Source organism: Cladosporium halotolerans (genome assembly GCF_011745625.1).
Source record: "Cladosporium halotolerans strain TM138-S3 chromosome Unknown Sca58, whole genome shotgun sequence".
NCBI classification, from domain to species: Eukaryota; Fungi; Ascomycota; class Dothideomycetes; order Cladosporiales; family Cladosporiaceae; genus Cladosporium; species Cladosporium halotolerans.
The window spans coordinates 22,907-48,597 of record NW_027191509.1 but is presented as its reverse complement, the minus strand read 5'-3'; the positions used below and the strand labels follow the sequence as shown (position 1 = coordinate 48,597).

At 56.6% G+C, this 25,691-nt stretch overlaps 9 protein-coding genes across 9 annotated transcripts; 5 read left to right on the top strand and 4 right to left on the bottom strand.

Annotated features, from left to right (window-relative positions):
• Window positions 1-2,200: 2,200 nt before the first annotated feature.
• Window positions 2,201-4,858, top strand: WHR41_09108 (uncharacterized protein; the record flags this gene model as incomplete). The annotated part of the gene is made up of 1 exon (XM_069377712.1): window positions 2,201-4,858. One exon carries the CDS (start codon window positions 2,201-2,203, stop codon window positions 4,856-4,858), a length of 2,658 nt encoding a protein of 885 aa, XP_069225356.1.
• A 1,254-nt stretch (window positions 4,859-6,112) lies between these two features.
• Window positions 6,113-8,824, bottom strand: WHR41_09107 (uncharacterized protein; the record flags this gene model as incomplete). Its single annotated transcript, XM_069377711.1, has 2 exons — window positions 8,587-8,824; window positions 6,113-8,528 (listed from the first exon to the last, which is right to left on the bottom strand). The coding sequence occupies exons 1-2, from the start codon at window positions 8,736-8,738 to the stop codon at window positions 6,113-6,115; spliced, it is 2,568 nt and encodes an 855-aa protein (XP_069225345.1). The 5' UTR covers window positions 8,739-8,824.
• Window positions 8,825-9,326: 502 nt separating this feature from the next.
• WHR41_09106 (uncharacterized protein) lies at window positions 9,327-10,376 on the top strand (the record flags this gene model as incomplete). Its single annotated transcript, XM_069377710.1, has 1 exon — window positions 9,327-10,376. The coding sequence occupies one exon, from the start codon at window positions 9,327-9,329 to the stop codon at window positions 10,374-10,376; it is 1,050 nt and encodes a 349-aa protein (XP_069225344.1).
• Window positions 10,377-10,716: 340 nt separating this feature from the next.
• Window positions 10,717-13,014, bottom strand: WHR41_09105 (uncharacterized protein; the record flags this gene model as incomplete). Its single annotated transcript, XM_069377709.1, has 1 exon — window positions 10,717-13,014. The coding sequence occupies one exon, from the start codon at window positions 13,012-13,014 to the stop codon at window positions 10,717-10,719; it is 2,298 nt and encodes a 765-aa protein (XP_069225339.1).
• Window positions 13,015-13,581: 567 nt separating this feature from the next.
• Window positions 13,582-15,171, top strand: WHR41_09104 (uncharacterized protein; the record flags this gene model as incomplete). Its single annotated transcript, XM_069377708.1, has 1 exon — window positions 13,582-15,171. The coding sequence occupies one exon, from the start codon at window positions 13,582-13,584 to the stop codon at window positions 15,169-15,171; it is 1,590 nt and encodes a 529-aa protein (XP_069225338.1).
• Window positions 15,172-15,371: 200 nt separating this feature from the next.
• On the bottom strand, window positions 15,372-16,175 carry WHR41_09103 (uncharacterized protein; the record flags this gene model as incomplete). Its single annotated transcript, XM_069377707.1, has 1 exon — window positions 15,372-16,175. The coding sequence occupies one exon, from the start codon at window positions 16,173-16,175 to the stop codon at window positions 15,372-15,374; it is 804 nt and encodes a 267-aa protein (XP_069225343.1).
• A 609-nt stretch (window positions 16,176-16,784) lies between these two features.
• Window positions 16,785-20,558, top strand: WHR41_09102 (uncharacterized protein; the record flags this gene model as incomplete). Its single annotated transcript, XM_069377706.1, has 1 exon — window positions 16,785-20,558. The coding sequence occupies one exon, from the start codon at window positions 16,785-16,787 to the stop codon at window positions 20,556-20,558; it is 3,774 nt and encodes a 1,257-aa protein (XP_069225342.1).
• An 863-nt stretch (window positions 20,559-21,421) lies between these two features.
• Window positions 21,422-22,714, bottom strand: WHR41_09101 (uncharacterized protein; the record flags this gene model as incomplete). The annotated part of the gene is made up of 2 exons (XM_069377705.1): window positions 22,550-22,714; window positions 21,422-22,474 (listed from the first exon to the last, which is right to left on the bottom strand). Exons 1-2 carry the CDS (start codon window positions 22,571-22,573, stop codon window positions 21,422-21,424), a joined length of 1,077 nt encoding a protein of 358 aa, XP_069225341.1. The 5' UTR covers window positions 22,574-22,714.
• A 767-nt stretch (window positions 22,715-23,481) lies between these two features.
• WHR41_09100 (uncharacterized protein) lies at window positions 23,482-25,505 on the top strand (the record flags this gene model as incomplete). Its single annotated transcript, XM_069377704.1, has 5 exons — window positions 23,482-23,837; window positions 23,899-24,138; window positions 24,189-24,375; window positions 24,611-25,245; window positions 25,316-25,505. 5 exons carry the CDS (start codon window positions 23,482-23,484, stop codon window positions 25,503-25,505), a joined length of 1,608 nt encoding a protein of 535 aa, XP_069225340.1.
• Window positions 25,506-25,691: the final 186 nt, after the last annotated feature.

Below are 25,691 nucleotides of genomic sequence, written 5' to 3'. Positions count from 1 at the left end.
CTTTGCAAGGATCCGCGCCGCAGGCAGGCAGGCAGGCAGGCAGGGCGTCAAGCCCGCGCACGCAGAGCGTACATTAGCTCGCCCAGGAACCAGGAGCCCCTCCGACGCCCCCTCTGCCACCCCCGGTCCGTAAGATCGGAGGGGAATTGCGCCGGCTCCGGGCTTTGGCTGCTGCTGCTGCTGCTGCGCTTGGGGTCTGTCCGGTGAGATGACGGGGTGCCTTTTGCCTGCCGTCGCGCGCGGCTGACAGGCAGCTCGGGATGGCGGGCGTGTGATTGGACGCAGGGCGGCGAGTCCGCCGTTGGAGCTAGCGGCTGCGGGCCTGCGGCAGCGTTTTGGAACGGCGGGCTTTGGCGTTTTGCTTTTTTTGCGGTTCTGTGGTCAGCGCTTTTTTGCTTTGCGGCGTGGTGGGGCGGGCGGCGAGTTAGGTTGCTTTGGGCAAGTGCTGAGCTTGTGCGTTTTTGCTCTCATTTGGGCGTTGGTGTTTCCCTTCGCGACTTTCTCCGGATGAAGGATGGCGGCTGCTTGGTGGATCATCAAGGTTGGCTGCTGTTTGCTGCTCCTTCAGCCTTCAGGGCGGAAAGTAACGCGGCGGGCTGCGTGCGGCGACGATCGTTCCTTGGGAGGATTCGAGGTGTGGATGATTAAGAAATGGTGGTTTTTGGTCATCTTCGATCGATCTGATTGGAGCCCTGGACTACCGCGATGTAACATTGTTGATGGCAGTGCTTCGATGCGCAGGCGTCATTTGATCGGTTGCTCTTTCGCACGTGAGGCTCGGAGCTGCCAGCAGCGCGAGCGACTGTGCCACGTCGCTGCACGATTTAGGCGAGCGCTGGGTCACGAGCGTGGACGGTGTGCCCGTGGGCGAATGAAGGTATTAGGTGAGACTCGCCCAGCGACGCGATTGGTGCCCGAGCGGAGAATTTCTGGCCTCTCCTCGCTCCCTGCCGCCGTTTGGCGAGCGAGCGAAACATGACAAGGCGGTGATCCGCCTGCCAGCGCCAAGCGCGTGCCGTATGCAAGATGCAAGGTTGGTCCCCATGCCGCACGCTCGGCGTTCTCCGTCTGCTCTGCCGTGTGCCCTGCCTTGCCCTAATCGCGTGGGACGGCGGTGGGTGCGAAGTTTGGGATGCCCGGTGGAAGATCTGCAAGGCCAGCATGTCGTCGATGAGGATGTTCGGATGGAGCGGCGGCAGGGCGCGTGCGGTCGGCGGCTCGTCTTCCTCCCTCCCAGGCCTTCTTCATCCTGCTGAATCCCCGTGAATCCCTCAGCCGTCGCGTGCCGGCGCTAGGCGGCATCCTTCCTGTTGAAGGATTATTTCAGTGTGAGGCTGGCTTTGGAGGCGGCTCTGGCGTGGCTTGCTAGTGACGACGGCGGACGCCCTCGTGGACGCTGTCGACATCGCTCGGCTCTAACTGCTTTCAATCCGTATCGCCCTGTCCATCTCGAGATCGCGCTCGTGCACAAGAGCCAGTTGTGATGAATGGCATTAGCGCCCGCCGCTGCAACTTCGCCCATTCAACTGCTCGCTTGTGGCGCTGACGGCGACGAGACCGTTGCTTGGAATCTACGCACCCGCAGATACGCCAGCAGGCGGGTCGTGTCAGCGCGTTGCGCGCCCCCAAAGCGGCCGGGCCCACTTGCCAGCGGCCGATGGAGATTTGTGGAGCGGCTCGGGCGTTCGCGAAGCAGCAGGACTCACCGGTCACGTGACGAAGCTGGCTTCGTGACTTCACCCGAAGCCTGACGCCAGACGGCCAACGACGTGCGTCATACTGTGTACACCAGCGATCGTTTTTTGTGTCCCTCCAAGACTCCCGCACGATGAAGGCCTCTGTCTGATCTCAGCAGCTATATGCTGTGGATAGCAAACGCTTCGACCCTGTATACACACACCTACACAACCGAACGCACCCTTAGCCACAATGTTCCGGTCATCGACTCGACGCTTTAGCACCTACCATTCCCATTCCCATACCACTTCGATTCCTCCAAATACCATACAAGAGAGAGTGCTACGAGTAAAGAGATGAACTGAAGTGTTGGCGGAAAGTTTGCTATTGTACAAGTCGAGACTTTGGAGCTCAGGCCTCCGGTGAATGTGGTTCAAGAGTCATCCCAGTCATTGATAGATTCCGTTTGAGGAGGATTCAGACATCGCGCAGCCTCCTCGACTGCTTGTTACCTCCGCAAAGTATGGCCTCGATCTTTACGTTCGAGCCTGACCCTCCCAGGGTTGCCTCGCCCTGGCAGGGCGTTCAGGTAGGCCAGTCTGGCTCGCCTTCCACAGCACCTCAGACCCCGCAGAATGGGAAGGCCTCCGGTTCTCTAGATACATCTGGCAGTGCGAGTGGCAGTAGCACGCCAGGGCAGGTCATGCGCTTAGAGGCAGAACCGCAGGAAGGCCCAGTAGAGTACAAGCTCCATCTGCTTCTGAGACCACGCCGGAAATTCAAAGCAACGAGCACTTCTGCTTTTGTTGGGGGCTCAAAACGTCCCAAACGAACCGCCCCTTCGCACGCTCGAATGACTTCCGAGCCGGCGGCGGCGGAAGCTGGAAGTCCGTCGGCGACAGCCCAGTTGACGAACCAGACACGACAGCTTCGTCTTGAACAGTTGACCACGCAACTGCTATGGCGATTACAACAGTCTTCGCCGCACCACACTTCGTCGGCTACGAATATCATTCTCCCGTCATTACCAGAGGCCCTTCCGGAACTACGAGCACCGCAACAACCCGCCAGACTTCTACATGGGCTGGAGGAAAGTCAAGGGGCGCTTTATGAGATTGGAGTCTCGGACGATGGAACGCTTGTGGGGTTGGCTGAAGATGAGATGCAAGAAAGCTTGAACAACCTGCGAGCCATGGCTGCTTGCTTGGGCTGTAAGGTGGACGTGCTGCGCTCCGAAGTTGTGGGAGAGTGTGAATGGGTCGAGGAGAACGGGAATGGTTCTGTCAGGTCTGGGAAGCTTTATGTCGCCGAAGCTCAAGTGACGCCTTGCCTGCAAGGCAAAACTTCTCCGATACCAGACGAATCTCCCCAGACGAAACATACACCAGCAAAAGGTTCGGAAGAACTCAGCGTTCCTTCGACAGGCACAGAGCAGCTGCGCATCACGCTGACGGGCCCCACCATGTCTGGCAAGTCGACTCTGTTGGGAACCCTCACAACATCCACGCTTGATAATGGTCGAGGAAGTAGCAGGTTGAGCATGCTTAAGCACCGGCATGAAATCACCTCCGGAGTCACTAGCTCTGTGACGCAGGAACTATTCGGTTATCAAGATTCTGGCAGTGATGTTGAAGTCGTGAATTACGCAACAGACAACATCGCATCTTGGATAGACGTCCACGCTGCGGCCGCTGGTAGTCGATTGGTGTTCGTTTCAGACTCCGCAGGGCACCCTCGGTATCGGAGAACAACTGTTCGAGGTCTTGTGGGATGGGCGCCGCATTGGACGCTGATCTGCGTCTCGGCGGATGATACAGAAGATGCGGCCTCGAAGACCGTCACCGGTACCTCACCCCAGCAAACAGTCCCGACATCAGTGCCCGAATTGGACCTCTCTGGCGCTCAACTCGATCTATGCCTGAGGCTTGGCTTACCTTTGGTCGTGGTTATCACGAAACTGGATCTGGCGTCCCGCAATGGACTCAAAGGAACCTTGAGTAAGATTCTTGACGCATTAAAAGCCGCTGGGCGGAAGCCTGCGATCCTACCGAATGCCCCAGGCTTCGTTGCAGAAGAGGAGCTTGGCACGATTACGAACGAGATACTCGATAAGGCCTACAACACAGCCGTTCCACTATTGAATGACCCAACTGCGACTGTCCCTATCGTGCTCACGAGCGCCCTGCAAGGCTCAGGTATCAGCAATCTGCATGCTCTTCTCCACGAGCTTCCCATTCCAGCTTCCGCCCCCGCAAGCAACGCATCGTCATCCAGCATCTTTCACATAGAGGACACATACACAAAGCCTGCCGATATCGAAGGCGTGATAGTTTCAGGTCGCTTACGACGTGGTCAAATCGCCGTCGGCGACACTCTAGTCTTGGGTCCGTTCTCCACCCATCACGAGTATGAGGATTCAGAAGACTCAGACGAGCGCCCAATGAGGAGGTCATCGAACCACCTGCCAGCGTCCCGCTCTTTCCCTGGCGCCTTACGCGACCTGAATCTCCGATCCTCGCGCTTTCAGCTTCCCGGCCAAGAGTGGAAGCGGGTGAAAGTCACAAGCATCCGCAATCTTCGCTTGCCAGTGGCTGCCCTGCACCCCGACCAGGTCGGCACGCTCGCGATCGTCTTCGAGGACCACGCGAAACCGGACATATCCGCTTCCATCGCCGCCGCTTCTACCCGCATCAGGAAAGGCATGGTCCTAGCCGCCGTCCAGCCCTTCTCGGCGCGCTCGTTCGTGGCGGAGTTCAAGAGGGAAGATCTGGCGTCTCTGGCCGTTGGAAACCACGTCGTCGCCTACATCGCTAGCGTCCGCGCGTCTGCAAAGGTCGTATCGGCTCGCGCTCCCGACGGCGATGGCTCAGATGGCGCGGAAGCGGGGTCCGATTCTGCTCGCAGGGGTGTTGAGCACGAGGATACTTTCGCTTTTGACGGCGGCCATTTGGAATCGGCTGATGGAGCGAATGAGAAGCCCTCTGTGGCAGGCGCTGTGACGACTAAGAGCTTGCTGGTCACTTTCAGTTTCGACTCGTCTAGAGAGTTCGTGCTTGTTGGTGATCAGGTCTTGATTATGCCCGGTGGCGGACCGGGTCTGTTGGGTGGGCAAGAGAGGGGACAGAAGGGTGTTGCGGCCCTTGATGGGTTTGTTGGTAGGATCGTTGATGTTCACAGGTGATTTACCTACGAACCTGATCTCGAGGCATTCGCATCTTGGGGTCGACGTCTGGTACCACGATACCTGATCAGACTACCAATTCCTAGCACTACTTTTCTCTAATAAAACAATACATCATGCTATCAGATTGACTTCGCCAACGGTCCCTTCAACTACATGTATCGCGCTCTATCTTTCTAATCTGACATCTCGCCTCCCAGGCCTCAACCCTCGCAACCCTCACCTCCCCAAGCTGACAGCCCTTACCTCTCCACCCCATCCCAAATCGCAACCGCACATAGGGCGCATCACCTCGCGAACACCACCATACGCACGTAGCACGAACAATCTCAATCTCATCTCCACCCACAACCCCCAACCCACAGCCCTTCCAAATCAACAACCTAATAATAAATACATCCAAAAACAATCAGCCCCCAAAATAACCCTCCCCATCCCCATCGGAACCCTCCCCCGACAACGAACTCCACTTCCCGCAAACGTCGAACGCCACTCCCGCCAGCCCTCGCCTACCCACAACCATTCCAATTTCTGTACTGCACAGCGCTTCGACGCGAACGCTGATGTCCGCAAGGGTATGCAGCCGCAGCCGCAGCGGTAGCGAGACGCAGGCCGCCAAGCGCAGGCGAGCGCTCGTCGCGAACACCAGCGCGGATACGCGGCGCCGCATTTTCTCGCTCGCTTGCCCCGGTTAGAGTAGCGAGTTCCTGATCCTTGGATGGTGAGCGCGCTGCGTCTGCGGCTGTGAAAGTGGTGGGTGGGTTTCCCGGGCCGCGGGGCGCTCGCTTGGGGCTGCGGCGGCGGTTTGGGTTGCAGGGGTGGGTGGAGGGGAGGGGTGATGACTCGGGTTTGGATGGTGGATGGTGGGGCTTGGGAGGGGGGAGGTTGAGATGTGAGGTCCCGCCGGTGGTCGTTTGAGCAGAGGGGCGGGGATTGTCAAGGCAAGGAGGTTCCACTGGCGGTGATGGCGGTGGTGGGAGGCCAAGTCGTGAGGACAATCTGAGATACGGTATGCGCACAACAGACGCAATGGTGTAAGATTCGAGTGATATGGTGCTGCCTTGGGTTGAACGGACATCGCATGTAGATCGACGAATATCAATAATGTGAAATGCATTCGCACGCTTAAGAAGGCTCGTTGTGGTTGGTTCGTTCAATTGGTATGGGTATAAGTAAAACTACAGCGGAGATCGCTTAGATGCTAGTGGCATCCTGAAAGGCAAGCACCGGCAAGACGCCCGCACATGTCCCGTCTCAAGACATACGGACATCCCAATCGTCCGCGAAAACCGAGCTATCGACTTGCACCTTACGGCTCTCAACCCTCTGTTTCTCATGCTCGAGCATAGTTAATTGCTGCCTCTCCGCAGCCCTCTGCGCCTCACCCAACCGCGCCAGATCCCCATCATCCAGCTCCCGCTCCACCGAAGTCGCAAGCTGCGCCTCAAGCTCCCTCAGCGCCCGCCTTCTCATCGCCTCAACATCGCGGCTCGCCTGCTCTGCCTGCTCGACCCTCGCCTTCTTCGCCGCGCGCTCATCAGCCTGCTTCTCCAGCTCGAGCGCTTTGCGCTTCTGCCGCAGCGAGTCCTCCTTGCGGGCTTTGGCCGCCAAGTAGCGCACGCTGTGCGCCTTTGCGCTGCCCGTGGGCTCGTCGGGGACGGTGGGCGGGGCGGTGAAGAAGAGCACGCGGCCGAGCTCGTCGCGCTGGAAGCGCTCGCGGATCTCGTAGGGGATCGAGAGGTTGGCTTGGTCGGGCAGGATGTAGGTTTCGATGGCTGGGGGGTCGCGGTAGGAGCCTGTGGCGGTTGGGGGCCGGGGCGCGTAGGCTGAGGGGGTGGGTTGCATGCCGGCTTGGCCGGGCTGGGAGGTGTATGATGAATGGCCTTGTTGCAGCTGGGGTCTCGCCGGGACTTGCTGCGGCGTTGAGGGTGGGAGACTGGGTTGGACTGAAGGGGGGCGGACTGGTGCCGGTGACGCTGATGCAGGTTGGGTGTATGACTGAGGGTGAGATGCGCCGTACGAGGGTCTTGCGCCAATGGAAGGCTGCCTCGGGGTGGGCTGAGGTTGGGCGGCGGGTGATTGCTGGTAAGTCGGTGCAGGCTGTGAGGGCTGCCTGGGCGGAGGCGTGGGCATCTTTGGAGGCGGAGGAGGTGTTGGCTCTGGTGGTGGAGAGTCTTTCTCACCTCGTGGCCGCTTGTGAACTGCACCGATCTTGGGCGGCGCGCTTTCTGCGCCCCATGTGGGCTTCGGGAGCTCCTCATCCTCGGTCTGCTCGTCCTTAAGCAAGTACGCGATGGGCGACGGAAACTTCTTCATCTTCTTGGGGTGGTCGAACAAGTCCATCTCGTAATCCTTGTCGCGAACCTCGTCGGGCAAGCAGCTCGCCCAAGTCTTGATCTTGTTGAATTGGTGTCGTTCCTCGTTGTACCTGGCCTCGCAGACGTAGATTTCTATGTCCGGAGATAAGCCACGCGGTCGCCCCTTGAAGTATCGTGTTGTGAACATCACAAAGCATCTTCCCTCAACTTCCTCGATCGAGTGATCTCTGTAACGTCCAGTTTTCACAACTTCGTTGGCAAGGAAATGCTTATCGAATCTGTGGACAGTTTGTTCGGGTCGATAGTACCAGCAAACATTCACCATCGACTGTCCTTCCTGGCTGCGGTACGTCCGGTATATTTGTGCCGGAATAGGTTTTGTGAGGTCATTCGGGTTTTGAATGTGCACCCAGTCGCCAACCTTGTATAGCTCTCCATTGTGAAGAATGCCGTCGGGAATCGGGATCTTGCCTTCTTCGTCCGCAAAGTCGGTATCGGATTTCGCCTTCTCGATGTCGTACAAACGGCCTGCCTCGACTTGTAATGCCATCGCGTGCTGGAAGATTTCCGAATCGTCGGTGTTGTACTCCTTTGCATTGTTGAACATGACATTGACGTCCGTCATGAATTCTTCCAGCGATTTGTACTTTTTGCGCTTGACCTTGCGCTTCAGCACATCGTAGGCCATTGGGTTCTTGATCTCCAGATAGTATTCCGGCATAGTGGCCTTGTCAGGAAGGCGGTCAAAATCTCTAATCATGAGCTGACCCTCCTTGTTTTTCGGTTTGCGAATGCCCTTCAGGATGGACAGTATGCGCGCCTCCATCGGCGTCAGAAGCTTAGGTGGCCTGCCTCTCGCCTTCTTGCCGTCGTCGTCGCCTCCATCGCGTTTTGCGCTTGATGAGCCCCGTGGACCTCTACGCTTCTTCTTTCCACCTTCCTCGTCCTCATCATCTTCGTCTTCCTCTCCTTCGTCGTCAGACTCATCTTCTTCCTCATCCGCTTCCTCCGCAGGAGGGTCCTCGTAGGTTGGAATTTCGCCCAAGTCCGGCAGCACTGCATCCTCCTTGGTCATGATCCCCTCATCCACCAGACCTTGGAGTTGTTTCTCCAGCTGCGCTTTCACAACCAAGGCATCCTGAAACGCGCCGCTGTCTGGCCGGTTGAAGACCTGAGCATTGTATGGAATGAGTGCAAAGTCGCGCACGAACTCGCGGATGTTGCTGTAAGCACGCTGACTGATCTTCTTCTTGATCGTAGACAATGCGACAGGCTCTTTGATCGTTTCGTAGTATTCGGGAATGACGCGCTTGTTGACTAGACGGTGGAACAATTGTGAAGGATCGAAGTCACTATCACGGTGTCAGTATAGAAGTCCTACACTCACAACGTGCACTGTCAAAGACGCACTCATCCGTTCTGTAGTCATAGATCGCATTCAACACCTTCTGCATGCCCTCCCATTGCGCGTCCGGCACCGAAGATCCATCGTTTTGCGCCGCCTCAGTCGAAGGCACGGGCGTAGCGCTGGGGCTCTTGTCGCGTTTCTTGGTAGACACCATGTTTGCGACGCGGCGTGGGGTGAGTGCGCGCGCAATGCGACGTGATGAAGCGTCTCGTGGTGTTCTGGGGCTAGACGAATGCTGGACGTTTCGACGTTGCGACGCGCCTCAAGCTGCTGGCGCTGAACCCTTGCCTTGAAGCGAGCTTGCGCCTTGCCAAGCTTGCGGGAGCGACGGGAGTGAGGCTCTGCGGTTGCTGGCCGAGGTGTGGGGCGCGCTGCTGTGGCGGGTCGCTCAATGCGGTCATATCTACCCTCACTTGCGAGACGACACTTGTGTTGGCCGTCAAAGAAGCATACCCGACCTTTCAGGACCAAATTTCACCACATCTGGACCATTGGTTAGCTCACGAGCATAGCAAAGGTTCTGACGATCCGCAGAAAATTGGACAAACTCACACTCTGCCATCTGATATCAGCACGTGATCTGTACGACGCAAGCGAAAACAGCGACGGCGCTGGAATTGCCATTCTTCTGCAGCAAACGACCAATATAAGAACATAAATCTGGATACGATATTGAGCAGGAATTATCTCCGGGATCATAACAGACGATCAACAATCGATTACAACTCAACAGACTAGCAAGATGCGCGTCCGAGTGAGAGGCCCTCAAGGCGTCGCAACTATTTCTCTAGAAGACACAGCAACTTGGGGCGAGCTTAAATCCAAAATCGCGGAATCGACGTCCGTCCCAGAGTTCGACATCAAATACGGCTACCCGCCTAAACCGCTCAACACCGAAAGCATCGATGCCGCCACCACCCTCTCCTCCCTAGAAGTCAACCTTAACGGCGAGCAGCTAACCGTCGTCCCTCACAACATCCAAGCTTCGCTATCCAACCCCGTCCCCAGCACCCAACACCAACCCCCCGCCTCCCTCCCCACCCGCAACCAACTCAACCCCCCGGCCCACCAACCCGGCGACTTCCCCTCCCAACCCCTCAACCTCACCCGCAAGCAAACCCCCTCCCTCGAATCCGACACGCCCGAGATCCCCGTCCCCCTCCTCGACGGCGCCATGGTCCTACGCGTCATGCCCGACGACAACAGCTGCCTGTTCCGCGCGCTCTCCTCCGCCGTCCTCGGCTCCGCGCTCGACGGCATGACCGAGCTGCGCAGCGTCGTCGCGCAGACCATCCAGGCCAACCCGGATCTCTACTCCGCCGCCGTACTGGAGAAAGACCCCTCAGATTACTGCGCGTGGATCACGCGCGAGGACTCCTGGGGCGGCGGGATCGAGCTCGCGATCCTGAGCCAGCACTTCGACATCGAGATCGCGTCGATCAACGTGCAGGATTTGCGCGTCGACCGGTTCAACGAGGGCCGGCCGACGAGGTGTGTGCTGGTTTACTCGGGGATTCACTACGATGTGTGCGCGGTGACGCCGTATAGTGGTGCGGAGCCGGAGTTCGACCGCAAAGTGTTCGATGTTGTGCGGACGGGCGAGGAGGAGATGGATGGTGGGGCGCTGGAGGCGGCGAGGGAGCTGTGCAAGGTGCTGCAGGGTAGGCACTATTATACTGACACGCATGGGTTTACGATTAAGTGTAACCAGTGTGGGCAGAGCGGGACGGGGCAGCAGTGGGCTGTGCAGCATGCGCGTGGAACGGGTCATGGAGATTTTGGCGAGGGTTGATGTGGCGGTCGACATTTTGGTGTTTGAGCGGAGCAGCATGTATGGGTCATGTGCATAGATGAAGCGAAATATATACGTTGACGATAGAGATGAATGCATTTTCTGATGCTGCAATATTTGGTGTATTATCTTGTCACCAGAGACGTCAGCATACGAAATGTGGCCTTGAGAAAAGTGAGAAATGGGGAGACTGAAACATTGAGACCGGATGAATTTGGAACTTTTCATGGAATGACACTCGTATGCATGCACCGCTGATCAATACCATGCACGAAGGAGAAAAAGGGCAGACGCACGCGCGCAAATCCATTCAATGTCCGCGATCTCACCCACCAGGCCTTCACATAACAGCACATTGCTTCCCCATCTCCAAATACTGCTTCAAATACCCATCATCCTCCTCCTGCTCGGCGCCCAACTCGCCCGCGCCCCTCTGTCTCTTAACACCCTTGACCGTAATCTCCTGCTCGCCCTCGCCATGCCACCAGCGCAGAACCTGCTGCTCCGCGCCATCAATTCCGCCCGTCTCGCGGAGCCCAATCGTCCACTTCCCGCCACTGACCTCGACCTGCGTCTGCTGGGTCGGGAAGTGGAAGTTGGGCAGGAAGACCTCGGTGGGGAAATCTTGCGGCGTAGGCGAGGAGGCCGTGAGGGTGAATTTGAAGATCGAGTTTTTGAGGTCGAAGTTGTTGGAGGTCACTTTGCCGTGCGTGGCGATGGGGTAGGGCCGGATGAAGGCTTCTGCGGCGCGGTAGCCGGCGGAGTCGCGGGCGGAGGCGGCCGCGGCGGAGGAGGGCGGGCTCATGGAGTCGACGGAGAGGGTCTTTTGGAGGTTGTTGGGGCCGACGCGGGATGAGCGGCGGGGTTCGTTTTCGAGGGATTGTTGGTCCGCGAGGTCGCTTGTTGATGCGGCTTGGGGTGAGGTGGGGACTTGCTTGTCTTCGGGGCAGTAGATGCTGAGGTCTTCGCCGTTCCAGTTGTCGCCCCAGTAGTGGTTGTTGCCCACGGTGTAGAGCCACCATGTCATGCCGTTGGCTTTGCTTGCCTCGACGGCGTAGTGGTTGGCGTCGACTGCGAGGGATTGAGAGAAGTAGTTGCCGGTTTCGTAGGCTTTTTTGTCGTCCATGTCGTAGGGGATACCGATCTCGGTGAAAATGCAAGGGTGGTCGCCCATGTAGTCCAGACCCTCTTGTCGAATGGCTGAGAGCTGGTCTCGGAAGCAGTTACGGACAGCATTCTCACCGATCTTCAAGGCAAAAGCCGGAGACGAGTAGCGGCCTCTGAGAACACCCAAAACATCAACATTCCAGTATCGGTTCCATTTCTTCGTGATCAGTGTGATTCCATCGTAAAAGTGTGAGGCGAAGACGAGATTGGGATCGTCGTCTTTGGTGCCCTTGATTTTCGGAGGAATCTCAAACGGGCAAGGCTGCATGAACATGATCGCATCAGACCAGACGTCACGGATAGCCTTCTTGTATCTGCGATAATGATCCATAAAGTAGTGATTAATGTAGAACTGCTCGTCGATTGTTTCGCCTGATGAAGGGTGTTTGAGGAAGTACTGTGGCTGCTTCAGCTCATCGTTGTCTGGATTCCAGACACCATGCTGTGCCCAAATATCCTCGCCGAGCTTCCAGCTCTCTGCGCGCTTCCAGCCGTATTTCGAGTCGTCCCAAGTCTGTGGATCTAGCCATGCGGTAGTACCCTGAGGGTCAATGAGCTCAGTGCCGCTTTTGTACGGCCCAAGGCCGCCAAAATCCCAGGTCGGTACTTCCACAGGTTTACCGGAACCGGCAAGCATAGACTGGAATGCTGTTGGTGTTGTACCCTTCTTCAACCTCTGCTCTTCAGGGACCTCATCGAGATTGGGGTGGCCGATCATGCCTTTGTTGGGCTCATTTATAGTCTCGTATCCGATAACAACTTCTCCTTCCAGGTCTCCCGCTTCATGGATGCGTTGAGCCAAGTGCTTGCAAGCAGCGACAAAGTGGTCTTGAAGGTAATCTTGGATGTTCACGCCGTCAATCACACATTTGGGAGCGAAATCCTTGCCAGCGAAGAACATGGTAAAGATCGCCTGGCAGGCCAGCCGTGTATAGTTGGTCGCCCATATCATCTTTGGGAAGTTGGCGGGATCATCCCAATTGTTTTGTACGAGCGAGGCTTGCGTTGCATGAAGCTTCTTCGGATCTAACCCACAGGCGTAAACAGTCCACATCGGGGCGCCCGAACCTCCAGTAAATCGTGACCAGACATCTTGGTGAGGATCCATGAAGACGTAGAATCCATACCCCTTCGCTATCCGCAACAGCTTGATCGTGTGCTCAATGTATTCCTCATCATACTTCCCAGGTCCAGCATGCTCCAGAGCTTCCCAGGTGAAAAGGTAGCGGATTGTGTTGTATCCCCAGCGTTTTAATCGTGAGAAGTGGGTGTGTGCTTCCTCGATACTGAATGGTCTGTCGACAAAAGAAACGGTGTCGCCCTCAAAGAAGCCGTCTTTGCGATGTGAAGGGATGTCCGGATGCGCAGGAAGCTTCGTGTCGCCTGCGACGTTGATGCCGTGCAGGTTGATCTCGCGGTTCTGGGTATCGCGGAAGGTGGTGCCGTCGACACGGATGCGTACGGGAGCCATGGCAGCTGAGATGTGCAAGATCAGAAGAAGAAGGCAATAATCTGAGCCAGCGTTGGGTTAATTCAGATGTACTAGTGGGGACCCCGGGTTGGCTCGTATATCTGGTGTTATCGCAGGTGCATGTGACACCGAAGTCGAGCCCGTACGATAGGCGAACGTGTTCCAGTCTCAGTCCGCTTCCAGAGTTAAGGAAAATGAGTAGAATGAAATGCAATGCTTCTTCGTGAGTGTACGCAGCGCAAAATTCAGCAATTGTTCCACATACACGAAGGTTCGCTGGTTGAGGCGTGCCTTGGTGGTTGATCATGGTCCGCGCACCGCGAGACGTCATGCTGGCGGCGCAGCATGGCAGCCTCGGCTCACCTGCACCTCTGCATCTGCCTTCTCCATCAGTCTCGGCCGTTCGCGGTGGTCCCTGCCGAAAGTCTGGGGTAAGCCGCAGCCGCATCGACTCGGCCAGATGTCCTTGAGTCTTCGAGACAACCATTCTTTATATCCCAACCCTCTCCACACGTACCCCGCCTACTCTTCCACGCCTCCCATTGCGCCTGCGCAATAGCGTGCACCATGGTCCTCCGGTCTTCGCTGCTGGCCCTGGGCGCCATATGTCTGACCGGACCACAACTCGCCGTCGCTCTCTCTGCCTCCGACATTCCTACCGACACGCCAGTCTCCCAGCTCATCTCTAGCGCCAAAGTGAACCTCGCACAAGGCAACCCCCAAGATGCCTTGACCTACTTCGACGCAGCCATCCACAAAGATCCCAGCAACTACCTCACCATCTTTCAACGTGGCGCCGCATACTTGTCCATTGGCCGCAATGCACAAGCGACTCGCGACTTCGACCAGGTGCTGGTCCTCAAGCCCGGCTTCGAGGGCGCATTGATGCAGCGCGCTAAGCTGAGGGCAAGAGCTGCCGAGTGGGACGCCGCGAGGAAGGATTATATCGCTGCACAGAAGCAGGGCGGCCAGGAGCTCGCGGATTTGGATGAGGCTGAAGGCGCCGCCAAGTTGGCCGGCGACGCTGAGAAGGCGCAAGATTGGGAGGCGTGTGTGTCACAATCTGGAACGGCTATCTCAGTGGCCGCTGGTGCCTTAGAGCTGCGGCAGCGAAGAGCGAGGTGTCGCTTTGAGAGGGGAGAGATCATGGAGGGTGTGGCAGACCTGAACCACGTTCTTCAGATCAACACAGGTAACACAGAACCGTCCCTTCAGATCTCGGCAATGACTTTTTACTCCCTCGGCGAAACCGACAAGGGTATCACCGCCATCTCGAAATGCCTGCACAACGATCCCGACAACAAAGCCTGCGCGAAGCTGCGTAAATCCGAAAAGGCCATCGATCGCACACTCAAGAAGTTCAATCAATTCGTGGAGAAGCGTCAATTCGCTTCCGCCGTCAAACTGCTGGTCCCGCAGTCTGACGAAGCTGGCCTACTACAAGAAGTCAAAGATGACATTGCTACCTGGCGTGAGGCTGGTTACATTCACAAGACAGCGCCTGACGGTCTCTACGGCAACCTCGTCGAGCGCACATGTGAAGCCTACACCGAAATGAACAACCTCAAGAAAGCTCAAGCCTACTGTGACGAAGCCTTGACCTACAATCCGCAATGTCTCCCTGCACTGCTGAGCAAGGCCCAGCGTCAAATTGATGCTGATGAGTTCGAGCCTGCAATTTCAACTCTGAACGAAGCCAAGGAGGCTCACGGCAACTCTCAGAAGTTGCAAGAACTGCTCCAGAAAGCGCACACTCTCCTCAAGCGCAGCAAGCAAAAGGATTACTACAAGGTGCTCGGCGTGCCTCGGGATGCCGACGAGAGACAGATCAAGCGTGCCTTCCGGAAGCTGACCGTGCAGCACCATCCTGACAAGGCCAGGCAAAACGGGATCACTGAGGAGGAGGCACAGAAGAAGATGGCATCAATCAACGAGGCTTACGAGGTCCTTTCCGATCCCGAGCTCAAGCAGCGCTTCGATAATGGAGACGACCCCAATGATCCCACTGCCAACCAAGGCGGCAATCCCTTCCAGGGCTCGCCGTTCGGTGGCGGCGGAGGGCAGAGGTTCTTCTTTCAGCAGGGTGGCGGTGGAGGTGGAGGCTTCAAATTTCAGGGCGGCGGTGGCTTCCCTGGTGGTGGATTTCCTTTCGGTTAGAGCTGTTGCGACTAGAACATACAGCATATGTGGCGTTTGGGGAAGGGCTTTGCCTTTGATACCACGATTTGGAATCGTTTCTTGCTTTCACTCCTTGGTAGCGCCTGTATTAGTGCTCAATGAGCCAGTCCTATCAACCATCTTACAAACGATCATCTCAAATGAAATCGGCTCTAGACGCATTTCGCAGATTAGCTCCTTCAACCCTTCACCCGCTCCAACCTCCTTTCCCCGACCGGACTCCACCCCCACGCAACCAACCTCGCATGGACCTCACTCAACTCCCCCTCGCCATCCCAAAGCTCCCCCTCCTCCCAACTCCCACCCTCCTCCTTTCCGGCCTCCACCAGCCCATCCAACGCCTCATACCTCATCACCTCCCAATCCTTCCCCCCAGGCTCCCCCTCGTCAACCAGCACATTCCCCAACCGCCGATTCCGCGGCAGAGAAACGTACAACCTCGCGAACTCCAACGCTTCCTTCCCCACGCCCCGCTCCTCGAGCCCCGGCAAGAACCTCTCCACGCACTTCTTGCTCAACAACGGCTTGAACCCTCCTCCCGCACGCAGCGCGCCTTTGCTCGCTGGGTACGTGGTTTCCAGCCACGTCTGGAAGACGTCGATCGCGGCGAGGATTCCCGCGGGGCCTTCGGATTCGCTCTTGTCTTCGGCGGTTTTGGACCGCGTGCGCTTGACGGAGGGGTGGTTGCGGGCGCGGTGGAAGAGGGTGTTGACGGTTTGGAACTGGTAGGTTAGGGAGCGGGTGGCGATGAGCGAGAGGGTGTGGTGGGCTGTGGCAGCGTCTTTGAAGCCGGTGCCATGCAGGGTGGTGGAAGGGTTGTCGTCGGTGTAGAGATGGGAGGCTTTGGGGTCTTTGGAGGGGTTGGGCTCGTCGGGCTTGGTTTTGTCGTCTTTGTCGTTGGTGGCGGTGGACTCTTTGGTTGGGGGTTTGGATAGGGGATCTTTGCGAGCGGTGGGTTTAGGGCGGGAGGTTGCTTTGGGCATGGTTGATAGATGACGAGCTGTGGTATTATTCCTTTGGGATGCTGAAATGTTGAGATTAATGAAAGAGGGAAGGGGGGAGTATGTTGTGATGTGAAAACAATAATATTTGAAGAACATGCTTTCTTACATTTAAGCCTCTGCAATGCATGGCTTTGTGTTTTGTTTCATCCCCTGGACGCTCGCAAGCTTGTCCACCTACGTAATCGTGAAGATCGCCTGAGATAGTTGATGGCCTTGCCCTGGCAGTTGAGATGAGGTCGATGTCATTGGAGGGGGTCCGCGCTAAATTGCTCGCGTTGGCAAGCCACAGAAGCGCGTGCCAGAATGTCTGTGAATGACCAGCGCTGTGGCATAAGTTGACGGGAACAAACACATCCCACCGCAATCGATAAGAAACGGCGGCATCATTCACATGCCTTTTCCTCACGACTGAACCTCCTCGACTTGAGCACAACACCCACCCATGGCTAATTAGATATCCACAATCACATGGCTATTTCCCCAGCTCTCAACGGCCGCTACAAATCATTCCTTCCTGATCCCTCCATGTGCACGGCGCCGCCTACACCGACTCGCTTCTGAGAGGGACCGACAAACTTGACCTCGACCATGAACGGCGGCACGGACGGCGCAAATGATGGCTACGGCGAGAGCCCTGCCTCCGCCGCATACCTGGACCAGATCTCCCAAGCCTTGTCCGCGACTCTCGACCCCCGCGTCTCCAACGATATTCGCCAGCAAGCCTTGCAATTTCTCGAGCAGGTCAAGACCGAGCATAATGCGCCTCAGTACGGGTTCACTCTTGCCGAAGATTTCAATCAGAACACCGCCGTGAGATACTACGGCCTACAGTTACTCGAGTACGCGGTCAAGTACCGCTGGGCGAAATACGATGCAAAGCAGACGGACCAGCTACGGTATTGGGTCAAGTGTCTGGCGGGCAGCATAAGACAGCAGGATGAGCTTTACATTCGGAACAAGATCGCCCAGCTATGGGTGGAGGTTGCAAAGCGGTGCTGGGGCGATGAATGGACGGACATGGATCAATTATTGGTAACACTATGGGAGAAGCCGGTGGAGGAGAAGGGCTTCGCGAACAAGGTGTTCGTGCTCTATGTTTTGGAAATGCTCTCTGAGGATATTTGCAACCGAGAAGACGCCAGCGCGGGCCTCAGATTGGAAGTGCTGGGAAGTGCGTTGAACGAGATCATGATCCCCGAGGGCTTGTACGAGGAACACCTCAAGACCAGAGGGAAGAGCGTGGAAGTCAGATCAGGCCGTGAGGGCTGGCTAGCAAGAGTATGTGAATTCTTTGGACAATGCGTCAAGAACATCAGGATGGGAGGAGACCAGGCCATGGTAAAGAACATGGAAGGAGCGGCCGTAAAGGCCTTGAATGCTCTGAGACCCACGACAGCGTGGGTCAGCTTGAAGGCTGTTCTCGAGATCAATTGCATCGACTGTCTTTATCTGCCATTCCACACATCGGATACGGCCCTGCAGATCGCGGCGGTTGAAGTGCAATATGCACTACTTAGCCGCCCGTACAACACTCACTTCCATGAGCCTTGGCTCACCCTCATTCAATCAGCTCTCCTACCTGAAAGAATGGCAATGTTCCAGCAGGCATACAGCCGGACAGGGCCTGAACTCAGAGACGACGACGAAATGTACACTCTCCAAAAGAAGATGAGCGAGGTTGTTTCGATACTGGCAGATGCTGTTGCTGCTCACCCTCAAATAGTACAGAACGGGCTCGACGTCAACTCCTTCTTCGGGCTGCTTACCGGCATCCTGCAAAGCGAGAGTTTGATAGTGTCTATTCCCGTGCTGCACAGCTGGACTAAGCTCCTGGCCGTACAAGACACCGCCATCATCGACCTGGTGATGCAAGCACTCGGCGTGTTACTGCAGACTTGCAGCAGCCGCCTTCTCAACTACGAGGCTCTTCCCGAAGACCTCGACGACCCGATTCTGCAATTCTTATACGAAGACTTCGACACGATGCCCGAGCGTCATGCCTTCTTGGGCAACTACCGCCGCTACTGCATTAATGTAATCGAAACCATCTCGCGCCAACGTCCGCTCGAAGCGCTCGAGCACGTCCTGACGCAGACGAAGACACTACTGATCGAAGGCCCTTACACTGGCGGTCGAGGCTTCGACCCTGCAAAGTTCTCGAAATCTTCTCTTCCGCTCCTGCAATTTGACGCACAGTTCAATGTTGTTGTGAGCGTCATCAAGGGTTTCTCCAGGTGGGAGTCAGATACGTCCGTCATTGCGGAGGACGACCCGTTGCGAGGACGCGCAGACGCGGACCGCTCGGCGGCATACAACATGCAGCAACAGTGGTGCTATGCAATCGTCAACACACATGTCGATGACCCAGAGGTAGCGTCCCAGGTGCTGACGCTGCTCTCGACGATCCTCCGCACCGTCAAGCCCGCCTCCGAGTTCGTCTTGCACATTGTGCAGCACATGCTCACAATGAGGTTATATGATGACCCATCGCATACGAACTTCTCGGACGCGGTCAAGAACTTTGAAGCGCTGAGAGTCATCGAGCTGCAAAAGGTCGCTCTGACCTTTGCGAACGAGCTGTTGGAGGTGTTTCCGGAGCTTGAGAACAGAGTCAATGTCCTGGTGACGAAGCACGCGGCCGATCAGAGAACGGTATGGGGATACAGATCTTTCCTTTTCATGATCGTCCACCGCGCGACAGGCGTCGATGCGGAAATGCGCCAGGCGAGACTGCAGCAGATGGTCACGCCAGTGTATGAAGCTTGGCAAGATCCAGATTTGGCCGCGTCTGTGAGCAGTTTCGAAGCTTTCTGCCAGACGTTGGCCGTCGATGATTTAGATCAATTCTACAAGCAATATCGCTTTTCTGAGGTCCAAGATTGGGCCTCGCAGCAGCTCGACGAGGCGGGTCAGGCAAGACAGGCCGAGATCAAAAGCAGACTCGATCGTCTGCCCCTGAGAATGACCAAGTCGCTACTTGCTGCTACGACTGAGAAGCTCAAAGAGGGCAGTGACGAGCATGACACCGCATGTGCGCTCTGGGGTCCTGTAATTCCGGCCATACTGCCTTCTCTCTTGCAGATGATCCGCCACTCGCAAGCTTTCAACAACACGGCCAATTGGGCTCAGTTGCCAGGGGATATCCAAGCGGTAATTAAGCGGACGTTGCAGGATCGCTTTTGGCAGTCTGGCATATCGAACGAGTCAAGAGATGAGTTCTACGCGCGCATCAGCGGCAGCAAAACCTCGTACGAAGGCTTTGCTTCGAATGTCCGCGGCACTGTCAGGAACGTCAGGGAGCAAGGCTACCACATCCTCTACCTAAGCACAAGATTCGAAGAGCAATTCTACGGCCTCACAGACCTCGCTGAACCTCTCGCCCAAGCCCTCTTCGACGACGCCGAGCACCTCGCCACAAACCACCTCAACGCCCTCATCAACCTGACCACCGGGCTCGTCCAGCGCTGTCCACCCCACTACCGCGCCTCCTTCCTCCCACCTGCCCTCACACGCCTCTTCGTCAAGCTCGACCGCAAAATCAGCACCGAATGGGCCACCATCTCCCAATCCTCCCAACAAACCGCCGAGGACGACAACCTCTCGGAAGAAATGCGCAAAGAAAGCGTCCTCCGCCAACTAACCTACTCCACCGTCTCCTTCGTCGCCTTCCTCTTCGAGCACGAAAAGCCCCCCACCTCCCGCCACCACTCCTCCAACGGCGCCTCCCCCTCCGCCACGAACCAAACCCAGCCAAACCCAACCCTCCACTCCCTCGTCCTCTCCGACCCCACCATCCTTGAGCCCCTCATCCTCTTCTGCACCCACGCTCTCCGCATCCACGACTCCCGCTGCTGCACGACAGCCACCAAGCTCTTCGCCTCCCTCATCCCCACTTTCACCTCCGCCTCCAGCGCCACCGTGCGCGAGTACATCGCCTCCGACGTCCTCAAAGCGGCCATCACGTCGCTCAACGAACCTTACTTCGCCGACGTGCAGCGCGACCTCGCGTCCCTCATCGCGCAGATCCTGTCCCTCTACTGTCCGCTGACCGACACTCCGCGCGAGGTCCTCCTTAGCTTGCCAGACATGAGCACCGGCAGGGTCGACAGGGATGTGCGGCGGATTGTGGACGCGAGCAGCTCGCGCGGGCAGAGGGCGCTGGTGCTGGATTTGCTGAGGGGGGTGAGGGGCGTGAGTATTTACGAGGCGGGGAAGATTGAGAGGGAGGTTTCGGGCGGGGGGAGGAAGAAGGGGGGCAGGAGTGGGGTGCAGGCGCAGTATATGGAGGTTGAGAGGGCGGGGGTTGTGGAGGGGCAGGAAGTGGGGTTGGAGGATGTTGGGGGGTTGTTTGGCGATGCTTGAGTGGAGATGGTGGTGGCAACAAAGGAATGGTGAATTGGGAAGTTGTTTTGTGAGAATGGATAGTGTTGGGTGGTGGGGGTTGAGGGTCTGGCATATGCATGGCGTGGCGTGATGAGGAGCGTATCTCGTTCGTGAAGGCGGTATCTTTCGAAGTCATCGAGACCCTTGGTTTCCCATCGGGTTGGCTTGACTGTCTGTTGGGTCTGGGAAGATACCCGTGTGATTACTAGCAAATGCAATATTGTGTCAGTACCGGTACGCCCGCCCGTCCGTTGCTTGTCCGTTGTGAATTTCTCCGAAAGATTGAGTCTATTTTCGTAAGCTATCCTGTATATAATTATATACAGCATCATGAGAGAGGCAACAGACATGTCAGATACGAGTCTTGACCGGATGAGTTATGCTTGATTCAGGCTCCGCACGACAATGTGACGAAAGACGAAGCTTGGTCACTATCGGGCTAACCACAGGTCACCCCTTTCGACAGGTGCGTTTCACGAACAGATAGTAATGACGAATCCAAGGACGGTTGGGCAAGAAAACCATCCATTTCCATTTCCCAGCAATGAAGTACCAACAAAACGCTATACAAAAGGGAAGATGGCGGCTAGCCCAGCCCGAGTTTCCCATCCCCTGATTCCCTTTTCCCAAACCCGAAACTACCCTTGCAGACAAAATGAAAAAGTGTGCGGAGCCGATGTACGCCCGCTGCCTTCACGCTCGATCTTTCCCAGAGGAAAACCCAAGCGTTACTGAGATATCTTGCGATTGATTAAAGGAACAAACAAACAGAAAAAGCGAACTATGCTCGTGCCGTCATCGTGCGTGCTGTAGAACGATCAAAGGAGGAGAGCCCTCAGCGCTCAAACGCTGCGCTCCGGACTCTCGCCCTCCGCCACAACAGCGACACCCAGCCCCCGGTCCGGGGAGCTGCGCACCAGCGCTTCCTGCCTCCTTGCCCGCATGAAGTCCGACGCCGCGCGGATGAGAATGAACCAGCCGACGATCATGAGTACGTACGAGAGCCAGTCGGCGGTCGTGATGGCTGTACTGGGGCCGTCGCCGCCAGAGCCCGAGACGTTGTTGGGGTCGAAGTCGTGCGAGTTCGGGTGGTCGGGGACGCCGTCTGCGGGCACGTTGGGCGGGCCGGGCTCGGAGACGCCGCCAGAGGCAGCGTAGCGCATCTGGAAGCCGTATTGGACAAGAGTGATACCAAGGCCGGCGCGGGAGCCGTGCTTCGCGGCGTGCGTGGTGTGCAGGAGGTAGGTGAGGAGGAAGCCGATGAGCTGGAAGGACATGGAGATCAAGGCATTCCAGATGAAGGAGAAGAAGGAGCCGACGAGGAGGCCGTCGACGAAGACGTCATTGGGGTCACCCGTGGTCGAGAATGGGGAGAGGACGGTGGTTTCCCAGTAGGGGGGTGTTGCGTCTGCGGCGGCTTGTTCGTAGGTCGGCGGTTTCTCTTCGACGTCTTCTCCTGCGCGCGGTTTGGCGTTCAGATTTGCCCAGACGCCGTCACTGGCATTGCCTCCGCCGTAGACGCGACCACCGGGTGTGGGGATGTATACGGGTATTTGTGTCACGGTGCGCTGTGGCTCCTCAGGTCGTCGGGGTGGATGCTGCGGTTGTGATGCAGAAGCCTCACTGCCGCTCGAGGAGGAGCGCGAGGGTGTGCGGTGTATCAGGCGCCTCTGATCTGCGCCCTGCTCATCATCGCTGTCGTCATCTGAGGGTGCATCGAAAGCATCGTGAAGGTCGCGCTCCTGTTCACTACGGTTCTGGGCGTCGGACTGCGACGGACGGCGAGAGCTCGCGCGAGAGCGGAATGAAGGCGGTGGCGAATCGGGGATAGGAGTAGGAGAGTTGTTTATGGCATTGTGGGTGTCGTGGTCATCGTCGGCGTCTTGTGCGGCAATCTGTGAGGATGCGATGTCAGTAGGATGTAGGGACACGGGTGGCGTCATGTGAGGCAGCAGGCGGCGAGGACGTACACGCTCGTAACGCTGGGAACTCATGGCTGGTCGCCGTGGTGTAGTGAAGAGGTCGGCGGACTCAGGAAAGGGAGGCGAGAGGGTGGTGGGTGGTGTGGGCGTAGGAGCAGTCCGGTGTTGGCGGCCGTCGCTCAAACAAGAGAGCAGACGATGGAGGTGGTGGTCGATGGCTGTCTCGGCGATAGTCACTCAGGCTGCCCCAGGGCTCGGCCCAGCGTGCGCCCGCGCTGATCACGGCAGCCGGCCAGCGCTTCCCTGCACCGCCACAGCGCCCCCTTCTAGCTTGTTCCCTATCAAAACTCAATCTCCACATTTGAAAATATACTTTCTGTGCACATCATGTCAAAACAATCAAGTGACGGCACCATTTCTACATTTCCATGTGCTTGCAGCATCAGGACGCTCGCCAAGGTGTACAAAGTTGATTGCTCATGCTGTGCTCTTACGTCGCATGCAATCACGTGGCCGATGCATGTCTCAGTAGCCGCCAGGTTTCGTGTAACTCTGATCCGAAAGACACTGCCGAGAAGCCTTTCGTTCTGTTGCAAGGAATACTATGAAACTTGATACTTCCTAGACCTGGATACCCCCGGGAGACTGAAAAATGCCAGATACCCAAGTAATAAGGTAAGAAATCACACCTAGACCTGGCTTGTCTCGTGATACCTCGGAGCGGCGTACCAACATCTATACTATGTGGGATTCATATCGCTCTGTGACGGCAAATATCTCGTCAGTGTCCACTATGCCTTGTGTCAGTAGTCAATGGTGGACAAGTACGACTATGAGACTCGTGCATCACGGTGTCTACACAGAGCAATGGTAAATACAAACCCACTCTTGCATGTTATTTCCGATGTCAGCATTCCTGTTTCTCTCTCACTCAACCACCAACATTCCCCAAATCGATTCAATTGAAGAAAATCATCACAATGGCCACAAACCCAAACATTGAGACTCTCCGCGAGATGCTCAAGCGCGACCAAGAGATCTTCGACGCCCAGAGCAAAAGACTCATGGAGATCCAGCGATCATCTCCAGAAGACATCACCAGCGCCGACAAGAACTTGCTACACAACTGGGATAAGTCGATCGTCAAGGATTGCAACCGTCAGCTGCTCTTGCTCGAGGAGATTGAGAGTCCTACTGTTGAAGAACGAGAGATCATGCAGGAGCTCAACAAGCTGATCTCGCTTGGTGATCACATCCTTGAGAGGAGGAATCTCTTGCAGGCTGAGCTGTTTGAGAAGATTGGGATTCACAAGAAGTCGACGGATATGAATAAAAAGTCTGGGCATGCTGCTGGCCTTTCCAAATCGCCGGCTGCTTGTTGTCCACCGACCACCGAGGAGCGCGAAATGCGACAAAGACAAAAAGCATTCAAAAGACATCAAGACCCCGATGGCCCAAAATCTTGCTGCATCCTCATTGACTGCATCATACGAGCGGACGGAGACGGCTGGACAACCCGATTGCGAGCATTACTTAGAACCGCCCCACGAAACCGACGGCGATGTCCCTTTCGACCCCAAAGATCTATACGCAGTCATCAAAGTCAAGCCAGACGCTCCATTGGACGACGTCAAGAAGTACGGCTCTCCCGATTGCCCAGCAAATGCCCGTGCTGATATCATTGTAGAGCTGCGAAGAAGGCCACTGTCCTGCTTCATCCCGACCGCAATCTCGGCGATCCTGAGGCAGCTTCGAGGTTTGCGAATCTGCAGGCAGCTTGTCAGGTCTTCGAGTCGGAGGAGACGAGAAATGAGTTTGACGAGACTGGTGATGTCAAGGGTATTGATGATCTGAGCGCGCGGCTGAAGGCTTTGGTAATGAAGGAATAGTACGAGACGTCGATTGCCGTGATACGAGTGGTCTCAGTGGGCGTTTGATTGGTTACGGACAGCATTGTCTATGACTTTTCGAAGGTCATATCGATATCTAATGATGAAACCTCAGATATCGATCCGTGTAATGCAAACTCCGCTTCACTATGGCTTTCTTCAGCGGAGGAATCTTTTTTCTGGCCTCTGTTCACTATCTTCGTGACAATAGCATTTGCAGCCTCCAGAGCACAGGATTATGTCCATGGCATCCGCACCAACAACGACCGACCTGAAACTCCTCATCGCAAACGATCTCGCAGCCTCCAACGATCTTGCTACCCGAATCACCCAGCTCCGCATTGCTATCGAAGCCGGCCAGCCTCCGCCACGCAAGACCGTCGATCTCATGGATCGCTCGAACAGAGACATTACCCACGACCTCGTCCACCGCATCGAGCACATGGAATCCACCACACCAACAAGCCAAGACCAAGAATTGCTGCAAGCCCTGAACGCCCGACTCGCTGTCTGTGACAGCCTCGCGATGAGACTCGCGGAGCTGAGAGATTTGCTCACATCGTCGAAGAAGGTCTTGGGCGAGGATAATAATGATCCGCCATCGAACGATCTATCAACCTCTTCTCCAGCAATGGACGCCACCGCCACAGAGCGTCATAAAACAACCCTCTCTTCTACATCGAAAAGCCACGACCGTGATCCCGAAGGTAACGAAGACAACGAAAACGACGATGCTTGCGACTCTCCCTTCGCCCCCGAACCGGACCCAGACCCAAAAACCTACCCCCTCCTCTACCGCATCCTCTCCATCCCGCCCTCCACGCCCGCCTCCTCCATGCCCGCAGCTGCCAAATCGTACGCTCTACCCCATCCACCAGCCTTCCCCTTTTGCTCCCCTTATCCACCTTCTAATATCTGCCCACAGAGCCCTCGCCGGCCTAGCCCTGAAACACTCCCCGCGCAACTTCCCCAACGACCCCACGGCGCCGGCGCGCTGGGCGGCGATCTCGAGGGCGTACGAGGTGCTTAGCGATGAAGGGAAAAGGGCGTTTTATGATCGGGTTGGGGGCGAGGGGGGTTTGGAGGGGTTTGATGTTAGGTGTTTGGAGGAGTGATAGGAGGGGCCGGTTGGGGGAGGCGACGAGAGTGGGAGTGGGTGTGTTGATGTGATCGGACTAGATATTTTGGGGGGAGTTGCACGGCTGAGCAATGGGAGAGGGGTTGTGGGTGTTGCGTTGGAAATATTGGGTCTGGTTGGCGGGTATCTGTTCGTTGCGAGCTCGGGCTCAGTCTACCTGGTT